The sequence below is a fragment of the Megachile rotundata genome, chromosome 2, assembly GCF_050947335.1.
Source record: "Megachile rotundata isolate GNS110a chromosome 2, iyMegRotu1, whole genome shotgun sequence".
NCBI lineage: Eukaryota > Metazoa > Arthropoda > Insecta > Hymenoptera > Megachilidae > Megachile > Megachile rotundata.
This window is the reverse complement of record NC_134984.1, coordinates 13,793,970-13,811,630: the sequence shown is the minus strand read 5'-3', so window position 1 is coordinate 13,811,630 and position 17,661 is coordinate 13,793,970. Positions and strand designations below refer to the sequence as shown.

The 17,661-nt window shown below is 33.9% G+C and overlaps 2 protein-coding genes across 4 annotated transcripts in view; one reads left to right on the top strand and one right to left on the bottom strand.

Moving 5' to 3' along the window:
* Positions 1 to 17,661, top strand: part of LOC100881292 (Organic anion transporting polypeptide 33Eb) — a 136,794-nt gene that overhangs the window by 67,854 nt on the left and 51,279 nt on the right. The window lies entirely within an intron of this gene.
* Positions 1 to 17,661, bottom strand: part of dve (SATB1_N and homeodomain domain-containing protein dve) — a 69,057-nt gene that overhangs the window by 34,776 nt on the left and 16,620 nt on the right. For all 3 annotated transcript variants that reach the window (XM_003707650.3, XM_012295588.2, XM_012295590.2), the window contains exon 2: positions 16,850 to 17,120. In XM_003707650.3, coding sequence (XP_003707698.1) covers positions 16,850 to 17,120 — 271 coding nt within the window. The remainder of the gene's footprint in view (positions 1 to 16,849; positions 17,121 to 17,661) is intronic.

Here is a 17,661-nt window from a genome sequence, read left to right as displayed (position 1 = left end):
ATATATCGCCATATGTAAAACTGTTATGGGTGGAATTGTTACGCGCTGTATTGCCACGTATTATATTGCTATGTGTGGAATTACCACGTGCTACATCATCAGAAATTGTATTACTATATATGGAATTGTTTCATGTTATATCGCCATGCGTTATATTGCCAAATGTAGAATTCGTCACGTATGACATTGCCACGTCTTATATTGCCACGCATCGTATAACTACGTGTGGAATTACCACGCGTTATATCACCACGCGTTATATTGCCAAATGTGGAATTTGTCACGTATGATATTGCCACGCATTATATCGCCACGCGTTATATTGCCAAATGTGGAATTCGTCACGTATGATATTGCCACGTCTTATATTGCCACGCATGGTATAACTACGTGTGGAATTACCACGCGTTATATCACCACGCGTTATATTGCCAAATGTGGAATTTGTCACGTATGATATTGCCACGCATTATATCGCTACGCCTTATATCACCACGCGTTATATTGCCAAATGTGGAATTCGTCACGTATGACATTGCCACGTCTTATATTGCCACGCATCGTATAACTACGTGTGGAATTACCACGCGTTATATCACCACGCGTTATATTGCCAAATGTGGAATTTGTTGCGTATGACATTGCCACGCATTATATTGCCACGCGTTGTATCGCTACGCGTGGAATTTTCACGCGTCATATCACCACACGTTATATTGCCAAATGTGGAATTTGTCACGTATGACATTGCCACGCATTATATCGCCACGCGTTATATCACCACGCGTTATATTTCCAAATATGGAATTTGTCACGTATGACATTTCCACGCATTACATTGCTACGCGTAGAATTTCCACGTGTTATATCGCCATGCGTGGAATAATGCTTCTGGATTTACCACGCGTTATATCGCCACATACTGTATTGCTAACTGTAGAATTCTTTTGCGTTTCATCTCCAAGCTTTGTATTACTGTATATGGAATTGTCTCACATTATATCACCATTTGCTACATATAGAATTGCCACTCGCTATATCACCACCCACTGCACTGTCTAGTACCAAACCAACCAAATCAACTGAAAATTTGATTTTCCTTAAAAATAAAAGAAAAGTATCTCCACAAGCATGTAATACTATTTGATTGTTCTTCATATATGTTATGAAAACGAGTAAGAAGTTTGTGTGATGTGATGAGTAAGAAGATGTTACACACATAAAATTCACATGTGTGTAATTTATAGAGTTCCACTAGTTTACGTTGACGTATCCTTTTATCCCGTGCTCTATATGCCGAGCAAATTTATTCAACCACCTGCAACGATTACCAGCACCCTGTAATGTTATGTCACCCTGATAACACCTTGTACGCACATCCCCTCCGGATCGTCGTTGGCTACATGCTAATATATAATGGGGTGCCTACGTTGTGTACTGTATATTCCACATAATATAATACGCCCGGGGGATAATAATGATTATGCATGTGAAAATATAGTAACTCGAAAATGTACAATAAACTTTGGTTTGGTACAATAAACCTGAGCATTTGAACAACTTTTGAATGTGGGTTAGAGACATGTGGACATAAGAATATTGGGATATTGGGATATGAGAATATGAGGATATGAAGATATGGGAATATAGAGATATTGGAATGTTGGGATGTTAGGGTGTTGGAATATTAGGATATAGTGATATAGGGATATAGGGATATTAATATATAAAGATTTTGGGAAACAGCAATACTGGGTTCTTAGGATATTGGGATGTGGAGATCTTGGGATCTAGGGATTCTTGGGATCTAGGGATTCTTGGGGTCTAGGGATTCTTGGGATCTAGGGATTCTTGGGATCTAGGGATTCTTGGGATCTAGGGATTCTTGGGATCTAGGGATTCTTGGAGTCTAGGGATTCTTGGGATCTAGGGATTCTTGGGATCTAGGGATTCTTGGGATCTAGGGATTCTTGGAATCGAGGGATTCTTGGGACCTAGGGATTCTTGGAATCGAGGGATTCTTGGGATCTAGGGATTCTTGGGATCTAGGGGTTCTTGAGATATAGGTTTCTTGGGATATAGAAATATTGAGTTATAGCAATATAGGTAACATTGGGAATATTGAGAATATAATACAATATTCGGATATAGAAATATTGAAATACAATATAGCATAGGGATATTGGATTACAATAATGTCGGGACATGGAACTATTGGAATAAGGGAATATAAAAATATAGTAATGTTGGGTTATACAGTAGAGGTACCACTATATAAGAATTCTCAAATATAGTAATATTATATAATATTATAATATTATTATTCAGAAACATGTTATTTTAATTTGGCAAATGGGGTATAGAGATTATACAGATTATACAGATAGAGAGATTTGGGAATATCTGAGTTAGCAATTTAGAGATACATATACGAATATCGAGATAGACGGATTTCAAGGTATCGGAGGATTTAGGGATTTACGGATATAGAGATTTAAGGATAAAGGAATTTAGAAATATGAGGGGAGACGGATTTAAGGATTTAGAGATATAAAAATAGAGGGATTTAGAGATGTGGGGATTTTACGATTGTATCTCTCAACATTATTCAAGAATTTTTCTTTTTATACTACAGCATTAATCGCCAACTCGAAAAACATAAAATGCGAAACTAAATAATTGTATATGTAATTTTAAATTTAATTTTATACTTCACAATGTTACATTTTTATTTCTACATCTTACAAATATTTATATTTTTAATCATTTATTCTCAATTTTTTCTCTTTTTTAAAACAATCTATATGTATAATAAAAATTTGACATTTAAAAAAAATACAATTTACGTTTGAAATTTTGTGTTTATACACAGCTGATTATTCCTGAGGTATTTTTTAAAATTATGTTCAACCCCTAACCTGACACAATAATGATTTGAATTTAGTACAACCCCTAATCTTACAATATTTTGTAATTGTAACACTTAATCACAAAATGTATTATAATTATGTTCAACCCCTAATATGATGCAATTATAATGATACTTATGACCAACCCTTAATCTTAAGATATAACTATGTTCAACCCCTAATATGATGCAATTATAATTATACGTATGACCAACCCTTAATCTTAAAATATAACTATGTTCAACCCCTAATTTGACATACTCATAATTATAATCATATTCAACCCCTAATCCATCACAACTACAATCATATTCATGTTCAACCCTTAATTTTAAAATATATTACACTTAACTGTTATGATCATATCCAACCCCTAAACATAAAACTGTATCCACATATCGATATCCCTACAACGAATTACTAATCAATATCCCCAATAACTGAAATGCTACTCTAACAAAAATCGATTAGGTTGGAGTACATTTAATTGTACAATTACACAGGTGATAATACTCGATTTTTGTATGACACCATTTCTCTCAGATTCTTCGTTATCCCATGGGAATGTAGGTAAGGCTACCGTGTGACCTCTCTGTCCCAGGAGAACAGGAACGAAAGGAACACCCAGCAAGGACTCCCAGCCTTGATAAATTGTGTCAAAGATCCTGGAAAATCTCAAGGTCGTTAACCGCCGCGCAAAGAAATAAATCTCTCATTCGCCGGGGAAATTGATTCGCTTTAAATCGCATTTATTATTCTGTCACCGTATCAGTATATTAAACTGCTTCGACCATTTTGGACAAATTGCAGATTCCTCCTGTTTTTAGGAAGTTCTGATGATACCTGATTAAAATTCATTTTTCTAGAGATTTTCGAACAAGCTGAAATTGTAATAATGCACGTTTATTAAATACGAAATTGGGTTAAACAGGTTTTAACGATTATCAAAGAGGGAATTTGCGATAATTTCGACCGATTAAACGTTCCTTTTGTTATTTTTGTTGTAGCCGTAGAGAATTATTTCGTGAACGTTTCTATACGAGTGTTTTCCATTAGTATATTAAATAATGCACGTTTGTACACAGACGAATATTTATTAGACGAAGAACAAAGAACTGTTTGTAGAAGTTCTTAAGTTTATAGAGATTTGCTTGATAATATATTATGTGCTTTGTGATATATGTTTATTATTTAACTCAAGTTATTTGGTATTTTATATTAAGTCACTGAGTACAATGTTTTTTAGTTCGTTAGTAGAATTATGGATTATTAAATTAATTTTTTAATGCAACATTTCAGTGCACTATTTTATTATTAAAATCCTTATATTTTGAAATCTTAAAATTTCTATATTTATAAACATTTAAATCACTAGGTTTATAATCATGTAAATCACTATGTTTATAATCATGTAAATTACTATATTCATGAACATGTAAATCACTATATTTATAAACATGTAAATTACTATATTGATAAACATACAATTTCCTATATTTATGTACACGTAAATCCCCATATTTATAAACATATAAATCCCTATATCTATAAACACGTAAATCACTATATTCATAAATTGCTATAATTTTTGACGTAAGTCCCTATACCTCACCACGATCATCCAAAAAACAGCTAAATCAAAAGACAAAACCAAGAAACAAATTTTCGACGATAAGCAACATTTCACGAGTCACGAAGTATCGCTCTAACAGATCACTAAATAAATTAGGCAATTAAGTTGGACAGCTTATTCACGTAACGAATCCAACAGTCTCTCCGTTAATCTTGGATTAAGTAATCCCCAAGATTACGAAATCGAGGCGTTTCGTTCGCTAAAGTCACTTTAAGGATTAGTAGACCTAAGTCTTAAATGACAGGATTGTAAAATTCAGAAGATTATTTGGAGCTGGATTAAACGTCAGATAGAAACGAGGCGGTTCAGTTTAACATAAAGCTGTGTCTAAAACAGATAGTCGCACCTCTTTTTTTCTTTGCAATCATTTCCATATTATATTATAGGATATCTAGGAAATTTTGGATTTAAAGATAGTGGGATGTGAAAATATTGGGATCTAGGGATTTTTTAATATCTGAGGATATCGAAATTTGTGAATAATGGAATATGGGGAAAATAGAGTGTAGGAATATTTGAATATAGGGATATTAGAATGTAAGAATATTTGAATGTAGGGATATTGAAATATGGGAATATTAAAATATAGTAATATCAAAGTGGAAGCAGAGATATTGAGATACTGGGATCTAGGGACAATGGGAAGAAAATATAGTAGAATCTAGGGACATTGGAATCTGAAAATTTTAGTATCTAGAAATATTGTGATTTGCAAATCTAAGAATCCATATATACATATATTAGAATTCATACATATTCATATCTTGGAATAATAATATTTAGGAATATTGATAGTTAGTAATATTACTAGTTAGGGATATTGGTATCATGCAATACAATAACATACAATAAAATAATAATACATACAACCAACAATACATCATCTAACTTTTAAAAACAATTAATTACTTAATTCACAAATCACTTTCTCAATTCTTCACATACATCGACTCCATATCACTAACTATCGCTATCACTAACTCTAACAGAATCACCCAATACTCTCACTAACAGAATAACCCAACTCTCAGCTCATTAAGCAGTAAAATAAAAACAATGAATATACATACATAACATATAGAGCAATAAAGGGAAATCGAAGAGATTACAGGACACGCAAAGCACGTGCACAAGGATAAAGATAGGACGCGTCACAATCCTGTTACCCTGGTCACCAGGGTCCTACAAAAGCCCTTATTTGGGTCAGGAATCGGTTGCAGATGTGGAACGCATCTAAAACACCAACTCGTCCTTCCTGCGGTCCCGTTCGCAAAAATAAGGCGGCAGGTGTCAAACAAAGGACCTCATTTGCATATTTTTTGACTAAAATGGATACTTGTAATCTTTCGGCTGTCGGACAGCCAAGCAAGGCGGGAATTGTTCAGCCAGGATACCTTCCTGCAGGATATACGCTCCTGGTGCGAACGACGTTTGATAGGCCTACAAATTATTGGGCGGCAATCGATACTAGAGCAAGGACCGCATCAAGAGACACTGAGAAATTTAGAGAAAGACAAAACTTTTTAGTTATTTTTAGAGAAAGGCACAATAATACGATTTAATTATATTTTTGTTGTATTGGGGGTAATATCATGGGTGTATGTATGAAACTATTAAGAGAATTATTGTTAAATAATATATAATAGTAGTTGAATAATTATATTAGAATTGTTTTGGTTTTCATATATATTGATTTTGTGAAGTTGCATGTTTGTGGCAGTATCTGGGGATTTTAGTAATGTTATTTGTAATATTTTTCTAGTGACCTCTAATGTCTGACGATCTCTAGTAACCTCTAGTAGCATTTAATGATCTCTAGTAACTTCTAGCAGTGTTTTGTTATGTCCAGTAATGTTTGATGATATTCTGTAATTTCTAGTAGTTACACATAACCTCATTTAAATTCCAAATTCCAAATTGCAAAATTGCAAAATTGCAAAATTCTAAAATTCTAAAATTCTAAAATTCTAAAATTCTAAAATTCTAAAATTCTAAAATTCTAAAATTCTAAAATTCTAAAATTCTAAAATTCTAAAATTCTAAAATTCTAAAATTCTAAAATTCTAAAATTCTAAAATTTTTAAATTTTACAAATCTATAAAATTTTACAAATTCACAAAATTTTGCAAATCTACAAAATTTTGCAAATCTACAAAATTTTGCAAATCTTCAAAATTAACAATATTGTAAAATTGCCAATATTACAATAATGTCCATAAATATTAACCTTGAAAAACTAACATGAGAATATATTATTGCATTAATCACATTAATTATCTATTTCATTTAACCATAACAATCGTCTAACATTACTCAAAACACCACTTCCCAACTTTGTCTCTACCCAACCCCTTCAAGGATCAAATCACATTTCCTTCACATCAAACACATCTAAAATCGATACCCGATGCTCAAAATCTGTGCAGCCGTAAACAAAATATCTTTCCTCTATATTCAATCATGCGCTATAAAATTTTTGTTCATTCAAACCCATCAATTACACGATCCCTTCTCGTTCAGAATATAATAAAAAAATTCCTCTCCAAGAGAAAATGTGGGTGACGAGTGAAACAGGGAGGTGTTTGAAAAGGTAAAAAAGGGTAGGAAGTGACCCTTGATCACCAGGATCGCAGAAGCAGTCGTTAGGACAAGGGTGTGTTCCCCCATGGCTCTGTTAGGAAGTCTAAAAATCCATAAGGATCAGGCCTTCATATCCTGCGACGTAGCCGTCTATGTCCGTATCCTTCCTGCGATCCTGGTGTCTATGTTCACTCTTTATCCCAATTCTCGTATTAAAGGCACTCCGGAATCTCCTGCCAAATCCATTTAACGGACACGGATCGTCCTGCCGTATTCCAGGAAATTCGACTGTCTTCAAGGCGTAAAAGCTTAAATTCCAATTGCTCCTCTTTTTCTCCTCGTGCTTGGCGCAACAGGCTGCGAGATAACGCTCCAAGGATCTTCCACTCTTCGCAATTCTCACCTACTTTCTGCTATCCTGACCCAAGAAACTCGTTGTAATAATTTGTCGAGAAGTTTCCGAGCTAACGCCAGGAGCGTAACTATTTGTGAAATCGTGCACTCAATTTGCTGCTTTTGAGGTTATGTGTGAAATGTAGAGCGATGCGCTGTCGCTCTTAAGATGTTTCTTATGACAGAGGAAATTAACGAGTTCTCAAGGTTTATTGCAGCGTTTTAATAATTGTTTTCATTTATTTTTCATTTGTTTAGGTTTTAGTTCAATGTTTTGCAATGGAGGAATTTTCTGTATATGTGTCTGTACTTCTATATATGTCTCTTTGCATCTACATATGACAGATGTAGATATATCATATATTATACATATACTCTACATTTTAATTTGTCGTATTTGATACGATGTATCTCAGTGACTTCATATTATTAAGCTTTAAATAACGCTGTATTTCTGTATAACAAACTTATTATAACCAATCCCATATATTCCACATACTCCATGTTCATAATTTTCTACATATGGTGCTAGTCCTCTACGCTAATCCCCTATCACTAAACTCTTATATTTCTAATTCTCTATATGCCTAATCCACTATATTCCTAATCTCCTAATTCCCTATATCAACTATATCTCTAATCCCTTATATCCCTACTCCCCAATATCCGTAAACCCCTATACCTCTAATACCTTATATCTCTATATCCATACATTTCTAATGCCCTACATCCCTAATTCCCTATATTCCTAATCCCCTATGTCCCTAATCCCCTATATCCCTAATTCCCTATATCTCTAATCCCCTATAGCCCTAATCCCATATACCTCTAATACCCTATATCCCTATATTCATACATTTCTAATGCCCTAGATCCCTAATCCCCTACATTCCTAATTCCCTATATTTCTAATCCCCTATTTCCCTAATCCCCTATATCCCTAATTCCCTATATCTCTAGTCCCCTATACTCCTAATTTCCTATATCCCTAATCCTCCATATCCCTAATCCCCCATATCCCTAATCCCCCATATCCCTAATCCCCCATATCCCTAATCCCCCATATCCCTAATCCCCCATATCCCTAATCCCCCATATCCCTAATCCCCCATATCCCTAATCCCCCATATCCCTAATCCCCTATATCCCAATTTCCCAAAACTTCTCATCAGATCTAACATTCAGAAATTGCATAAAAATCTAAAAAATATATTCAGAAAATTAATTAAAGTGTCTTTGAAAGTTCCTTGCGACCAATATACACATGTCACGTCTCCCTAACCTCACTTTAAAAGAAAATATTTGCACATCAACTTATTCTGCACGTTTGGTAGAATTTCCAATCAAAGTATCCGCAATCACATGCTAAAAGAGCACCTACATATCTTTTAAGTTATAAATAACAGAACATCGAAGTATTGTTTAATAAATATATAAAGATGAACGAATTTTTGAAGCATCGTTCGTTACCGTTCACGTGTATCTGAGACGTACGTATATTCAGGTTATACGATCCATGGATTTATCGTCATAGTACGAGCACGAGGTTTTAGACTCTCTAATCCTAAGATTCGTTTCAGGGACAAAATGGCGAGATTATACAAACCCCAGATTATTTAATCCAGGATTAAGATTATGGTCACAGAGTGGTGAGTCTCTGCAAATGTGTCCTCGCATTTTTCTTTCGCGAGATGAGAAAGGAGGGAGATAAAATCCATATGGGACTCCGTGAGTTAATGCACCGTGGAAGATTGTTACAAAGGGAATTAAGTCCTTTATTAATATTTCAGATTTAACTGCAAAACGTATAAATTTACTGGGAAACATATTAGCTGCACCATTGGATTTCTGCAATATTTATAAGCACTGTCTGCTCAAAAAATGATTCAACTTTTTCATAAGTTTTCTATGAGTTTTCACAAGTATTCTATAACAAGTGTTTAAATAAAAATACTTCAACATGATTTTTTCTGATAAGCCATCTCAAACATTACGAAAGGAACTTTAATTAGAGTTTAATTATTGATCGATATAATTAAATAATTGTCACAAATTATGATTACTTATTCTGAATCAATATTTTTGTTCTTATTAAAATTTTAGCAAATGCAATCGATTTTTCGTTATAATTAAAACCTTAGCGAATGCACAAAATTTTATTATTATTTAATTATTCATACGTTAACTCCTTTATTGCTGTTTAAATATTGATGCATCTGCCTATTTTTGTTATTATTGAAATCTTCATAAGAAGATCAACTTTTATTATTATTAAAATCTGAATAAATGCACCAGTTTTTATTATTATTATTAAAATCTTAATAAATGCACCAATTTTTATTACTACTAAAATCTTAATAAGTGCAATAATTTCTGTTATTATTATTTGTTATTATTTCTGTTATTCGAATGTTAATAGATATTTCTGTTGTTATTTAAACTTACATCTATCTGAATATATTTCTATTATTTAACAGGAATTGAATCTCAGAATATCCACACCTATTATTTAATACAAAATAAATAACAATATTTATTTCTATCATTACCAAAAATAATGTCAACATTAATTTGAACTGAACAATTTTAACAAGATGTTAAAATCAATATAAACAAAAATGTTGAATCCATTTTGTAACATTTTTGAGTTAATCGTGAAGGTTCGAGAAATAGTCGGTATTTATGCAATAAAGCAAGTAGAAAAACAGCAGGGATTTCCGTGATCCTTAGCCACGTGATGAGCAGCGAAATCATGCCGTGGGTCTTTCGCACCGTCCAATATTTCCATGGCAAACCGATGCACCGCGCATACTCGCGCCTCGACCCCAGCTTACAAAGAGGATATCTTTCGAATCGTTCGTAGAATTCCCGTCGTATCAGAACGGGATGTAAAGCTTCCTGGGGGATGAGCCGCTTAGCCTCTAAACCTTGTGTGCTCTGCCATAGTCCTCTACCTCCCCTAACCTCCTCCCTTGATCCACCCCCGCCATCGTTCTCCACGCCACCCTTTTGTACGGACCATCATCTGCGTCCGTGATAGGTGTGCACTCGTACGTGTGTACGCATACGTGATCCACCAAATATGTACGGGGTGTCCCATAACTCTCCGATACATCGACCATAAAGTATATCCTACATCAAGTATAAATGCAAACTTACAAGGTACATGCTTTTTTGAGAGCTCTTTTTTTGAGGAATTTGAGTTTGCTGGAATATTCAAAGAGGATTCTTAATCATATGTAATGTGCGTGTCATATAAATAATTGTAATATGTATGTTGATGTTTGCATTGAATGATATGTATATGGATGTATGTATGTAGATGCATGTGTGTAGATGTATGTATGTAGATGCATGTATGTATATGTATGTAGATGCATGTATGCAGATGCATGTATGTATATGTATGTATGTAGATGTATGTATGTAGAAGTATGTATGTAGATGCATGTATGTAGATGCATGTATGTATATGTATGTATGTAGAAGTATGTATGTAGATGTGTGTATGTAGATGTTTGCATTTATTGATATGTATGTCATGTATGTGTACATGTGTATATGTAGATGTTTTCATTTATTGATGTGTATGTCATGTATGTGTACATGTGTGTATGTAGATGTTTGCATTTATTGATATGTATGTCATGTATGTGTACATGTGTATATGTAGATGTTTTCATTTATTGATGTGTATGTCATGTATGTGTACATGTGTGTATGTAGATGTTTGCATTTATTGATGTGTAAGTCATGTATGTGTACATATGTGTATCTAAATGTTTGCATTTATTGACATGTATGTCGTGTATGTGTACACGTGTGTAGAAAATGTATGTAATATATACATATGTAGATGTGTGCATTTACCAATGCAATGTGCTATGAAACTAAATTTTAAAAAGTTCCTACATTTCAAAATTACCTCACGATCCCAAAATGAAACTAAAATACTTGACATTAATAATAAAATAACAATCAATAGTAATAACAAATAACATAAAATCATACAATATTATATCACACATGTGAATGAACCTACCAATAAAAATAGCCCCTAAAAATGAAGAAACAACAATGCAAAGGAACGAAAGAAGCAAAATTGTGTTACTTGTTCGTTAGAGAACACCCTATATAAGGACCTACACGGGGATTATCCAGGATCTGTATTCGTGAGGATTATCTTTGGCCGTTGCATCGATGTGTCCTCGCGTGTGTGGCTTTGTGTGCGTGTAGCCAAATCCTTTGGCGGCTCGGCCTGGTTCTCTTCTCGGTGTCCTGACGGGCGCACACCAATTTTCGTTATATATGTGTACGAATGTATCTATGTGTGCTCGTCCACGCGCGCTTACAGCCACGTATATCTACTTTGGTCACTTGGTTTTGACCGGACTCCATGCACAACTGGACGCGAATCTATAATACACTGTGTATCACAAATTTGGGAGGATTTTTATTTGTCTTAGAAAATTATATTGTCTTGGTACTATACTGGTTCTTCGTACTATGTGGTGGTAATTCTGATACGGTTTTGGTGGCACGTTTTGGCGAGGTATCTTGAGAAGATGTAGTATGGTGCAAAATGTGATGTGGTATGTACGGTCGATATGTGATGCGGTACAACTTGATGGAAAAATTATGGTGGAAGTATGATATGGTTAGTATAATGAAGTATAGTGTAGTACACAGTGAAGTACAGTCAAATTAATATTTCAGCAACATGGTTACGTATGTTTAACACAACTTAATGTGTTATTTAATTAACATATGATAGAACATATGTAATTAACATATGACATAACATATGTAATTTTAACATATGATATGATATCTTGAGAATGTAATTTTGATATGATCTAACTTGAAAACATTGTAATGATTGAAGCGACTACTTCAACTTGGTATTTAAATAATAGAGGTTTCATTTACTTAATACAATAAATAGGTTGATATATGACATGGTGTCTTGAGAATGCAATTTTGATGAAACGTGATGCAAAAATTATGATGATGAAGAAAGGCAGAAATTATGAAAAACATTCCTATATTTAGTACAATTTAATGCAAGCCTAAGTGATACTCATACAACACGGTTTTCATATAAAATAACTTTGTTCATCAATCTTTTGATACTACAGTATTTTGAGAATATTATTTTGAACATGGTTTAACAATAGTTTAACATGGTTTCTTAAGTCCCAAATTGACAAAAGTAGAAATTTTCGAATCTTCAACTTCGTAAATCCCCAAATCCCCAAATCCTTAAATCCTTTAATCTCCAAATCTCCAGAGCCCCAAATCCCTAAATCCCTAAAGCCTTAAATCCCCAAATCTACAAATGCCAATATCACTAAGTCTCCAAATCCCCAAATTTTCCACTTCTCAAATCAACAATTTTTCAAATTTCAAATTTTCATAAAAATCTTCGATCCTTCAAATTTTCGAATCTTCCAATTTTCACATTCTTCATATATACAAACTCCCAAATTCTCAAATTTCAAAATTCACAAATGTCCAACATCTCAACGTCCCAAAATTCAGAAACATAACCTCAAAATTTCTGAAACTTAAAAAATTTGAAATACTCTTTACAATCTGAATATTATATATTCATTCTTAATATTATATTATTATAATATAACATACATGTACGAACATACATGTATGTTTCACATGTACGAACACACACAGGTATGTTTCAATATAATTTCCTTGCATCAATACTCGATTACAACATCATTAAACATTGTCACCTATTAAAACACCCATAAAATAATTTCTAGCATCACTCCTCGGCAAGAAAGAGTACAGTAACATTTCCAGTTAAAAAATTCGATTTCTTTCGCGACACAGACTATATCGGCAACCGGCTACGAGGTATACCGTCTTTGAAATTGTATGCGTTCATGGATCGGTACATGGATGTACGTATATGGTCGAATCTGGGATTAATCCGGGATTATTGGTCGAGTGTGCGCCGCCCGCCGTCCAAATCCGAAATCCAACGCACACAACTCAGCTAATCCTAACCCCCCTCCTCATCCCCCTAACCCTCCTCTCCCTACTTCGAATCTCCCGCTCACACCATCCCTGTTCCACTCTTGGCATATCCTGCGTGTTTCGTGACAGTCCGGGCATTATCTACTCGCTGCGTCCAATTCTTCGTTCAATATAATTTTTTGTCGGACGAATCTTTCTATTTGGAGTTTTCAATTTCAGCGGGTATTTCTGTTGGTGATAAACAGTTCTTAGAGAACGAGAAATTTTTTAAATTTTTACGAGTTACATTTTTTGAATGATATGTAGACAGCTGATCATTTTTTTACTATTATCGTCATTATCATTAATATTATTATTCTTTGATACTATCAGTAGTGATATCGTTGACATTATTATTTATATCATTATCATTATTGCTAACATTATTATCATTCTCATTATTTTTATTTTTGTTGATGTTATGTATATCAATATACATGGTGTCAGTATATTACATAATATTTTTATTAACATATTACTCAATTTACAGAAATGGAAATGTGAAGTAAAAGACCGGAATATTGCGTGAGGGAAGGCGTCATACATTTTGAACATGCAATTAAATAAAGTGTATTTTTCTTACATAGTCGCGTGTCTACATTCAGTAATCTCTTCGGAATCAAATAATGGTTACACTGCCAAAGTCAGAAGCTAAGTACTTCACATTTCCTCTTCTGTAAATCGAGTAACATATTAATAAAAATATCATGTAACATGTGTTTTGAATTCGTCTCGATGTCCTCTAAAACTATGAATAAAAAAAATGTTCCTATTTAAAAAACCTGAGGTGACCTTGACTTTGCCAAGAGAACAAACTGTTTTCAAAATTTGCTTTACTAATATCTATCGTGCACTTCATACCCTGCAAATATTCTAAACTTTATTTCGTAAGGTGCAAGTGGGAGAAAAGTCGCAAGCGTTACAGGTAACACCCTGTATATCAGTTTAAATGTCCTACCATTCAACCATGAAGTCGATCATGGTACTATCAGCCCCTTACAATATTTCTTCTACGTGAATAAATATTGTATTAAAAAATATTGTGCTGTGTAATAATATACTAAAAAATCCCAATATGAATCCGATATTATTTCTACGATCTAAATGTCGTAACGAGTTCAATCGTATGGTGCAAGACGTTGTAGTACATGTCCGTAGATCGCCTAGCCACATAGTCAGGGATTCGAATTTAATCCGGATTAGTTCGTAAGGGTCACAATATCCTCCCCTCTTAATACTCAACCCTTACGCGTATACGAGAAATCAACGCAAGCCTGACGCAGGTAAACCCGAAACACATGAACACATCGGCCCTACTTTCCTGTGTGTCGCGATTTTACTGTTACGCTGACAAACACCACGCAATTTTCTCCTTTTTCCTGTGTTTACATTTTTACTGAGCTTCGACTGATCTACGGCGCGTGCGCCGTAAATGTACGTGAGCTCATGCTGCTCGGGTGGACCATGAAATTTCACTGCGACAAATTTTAGTTACGAGGAAAATTTGTACTACATCGACATTTTTATTTCGTGAATTGAATAGTGGAGTTTGAAAATTTGGACATTTGGAAATTTCAAGATTTGGGGATTTGGGGATTATGAAGTTTGATGGTTTTTGGGAATTTTGAGAATTTGGGAAATTTTGAGAATTTTGGCGATTCTTAGAATTTTTGGGATTTGGAGGATTTTTTGGGGATGTGGTTTGGAGACCTGAGGGTTTGGAGATTTGGGGATTTTATAGTATGAGGATTTGAGAATTTGGAAGTATAGAGATTTGGGGATTGAGGAGTTAAGAGTATAGGAATTCGGGGAAATAAGAGTTTGGGGATGTGGAAATTTGGGGATGTAGGAATTTGGGAATATTGGAATTTGGTAATTTTAGGATTTGGGAATTTTGGGATTTGAGAACCTTGGAATTTGGGAATCTTGGATCTTGGAAACCTTGGAACTTGGGAATCTTGGAATTTGGGAATCTTGGAATTTGGGAATCTTGGAATTTGGGAATCTTGGAATTTGGGAATCTTGGAATTTGGGAATTTTGGAATTTGGGAACCTTGGAATTTGGGAACCTTGGAATTTGGGAACCTTGGAATTTGGGAATCTTGGAATTTGGGAATCTTGGAATTTGGGAACCTTGGAATTTGGGAATCTTGGAACTTGGGAATCTTGGAATTTGGGAACCTTGGAATTTGGGAACCTAGGAACTCAGGAATCTTGGAATTTGGGAATCTTGAAATTTGAGAACCTTGGAATTTGGGAATTTTGAAATTTGGGAACCTTGGAATTTCTGAACCTTGGAATTTGGGAATATTGAAATATGAAAATATTGGAATTTGGGAATATAATACATTCTATGTACAACCCCTCTTTTCACCCATTTCCCAAACGAATTTACCAGGTAATAGAACTGAAGTAGCGCAAACTGTTAAAATCATACATAAGAAAAGATAAATAAACAATACCTCAAAGACGTACACAAGAGTTGAAATTACACGCGTGAACTCTAGTTTTCGTTCGCCTCAGTAAACGGACGCATGTAAATTGTTTCGAGCGCATTATCGAGGATCAAGGAAATTCCGCCGATAGTCTATCTCGTTTACGAGCTTTAACGACCCCTCTGAACAACCTCCATCTTCGTCTACGCACACAAACTCTTCATTATCCTTGACTGAAACTTGCTTTACGAATAGCAGAGTCCAGTTTCTTCGACTTGCGCGTTACCATCATTAACGATACTTTTGTTTATTACGTACTGGAACGATTTATAACCATTGATAAAATGCACCATATTATTCTGTTTTCTATCTTGTTTAGCTCGCTTGTTTTATTTGGTCAATTTGTTTCACTTATTTTTTGCGATTTATTTTTGTTTTATTTATTCTACTGAGCTGCGATATATTTTAGTAGATTTAGTGTACTTTATTATATTTTACTGTATTTTACTATATTTAACTTATTTCATTTATTTTATTTACTCAATTTTGTTTTACTATAATTTTGTACATGTTATTTATTTTTTTATTTCATTTATTTTACTAATTCTGCTATGCTTCGCTATATTTTACTGTACTATATTCTACATTATTATTTTATTTTCCCGAAAATAATATTAGTACATTTTTACATCAAAATCATTTTTTTCATATTACAGTCATTTTCATATTACATTAACATATTAGGGTCAAACTATTAGAAATTTCATTATAACTAACTATGAAATTTTATTATTATAGTGGAAATCCGTAGAGTGTTAAATACCCCAAGAAGTAGCAATCAAAATGAAAGTAAAACTCACCCGTGTTGGAGGTAGATTTACTGAGGTCGAATCCCTCCTGTTTCGGGCTTGCGTTCGCTTCTTGCTTCGGGTGTTGATTGTGCGCAGAGTAGGGTGTCTGGGGTGCACTTAGGGGTGTCTGCGATTGATGAGGATGCACCGACGGAGGCTGAGTTGAGTTTTGCGGCTGAGATTGTTGGGATTGGTGAGATTGGGGACTCCTCGGTAATGGGGACACGCTGGTCGGCCTCGAAGGTGGAGAGGCCTTGTGTGTCAATGCCAAAGCTTGGCTCTGTAACCAACAAATTATATTCAAATATTTTTATTAACATTTTCGTATATGTCAACCCTTATACTGACAAGCTGAACGTAACATAATGTATTGTTTTGTATTGTGAAGCTTAATAGCAATATTGTAAATGCAATGTTGCAAATGCAATATTCTAAATGCAGTGACAGTCGTTTTATAAGTAGGATTATATTTCATCCCTCAGCATGATGTGAAGAGTCAAAATACTTAAAATATTGGAAACATAATTGTGATGTATCATTTGCTAATAATTTGTGCAAATATTAAGAAATGATAAACTAAGAAAATTATAGTAAATCAGCGAAATATGAATAAAACTATATATGTACATATGTGTAAGCTGTCATAATATTTTAAATTTTGCAAATAGAGTTTTGATGTACAAAACAATTTTTGTTAATCTATTAAAGTAATATTAAAAATATGATAAGCGAAGAAACAGATACTAAATAAGCAAAACATGAGTAGTACCACGTGTATATGTACATGTATGTGTACATATGTGTAGGTTAACATAACCTAT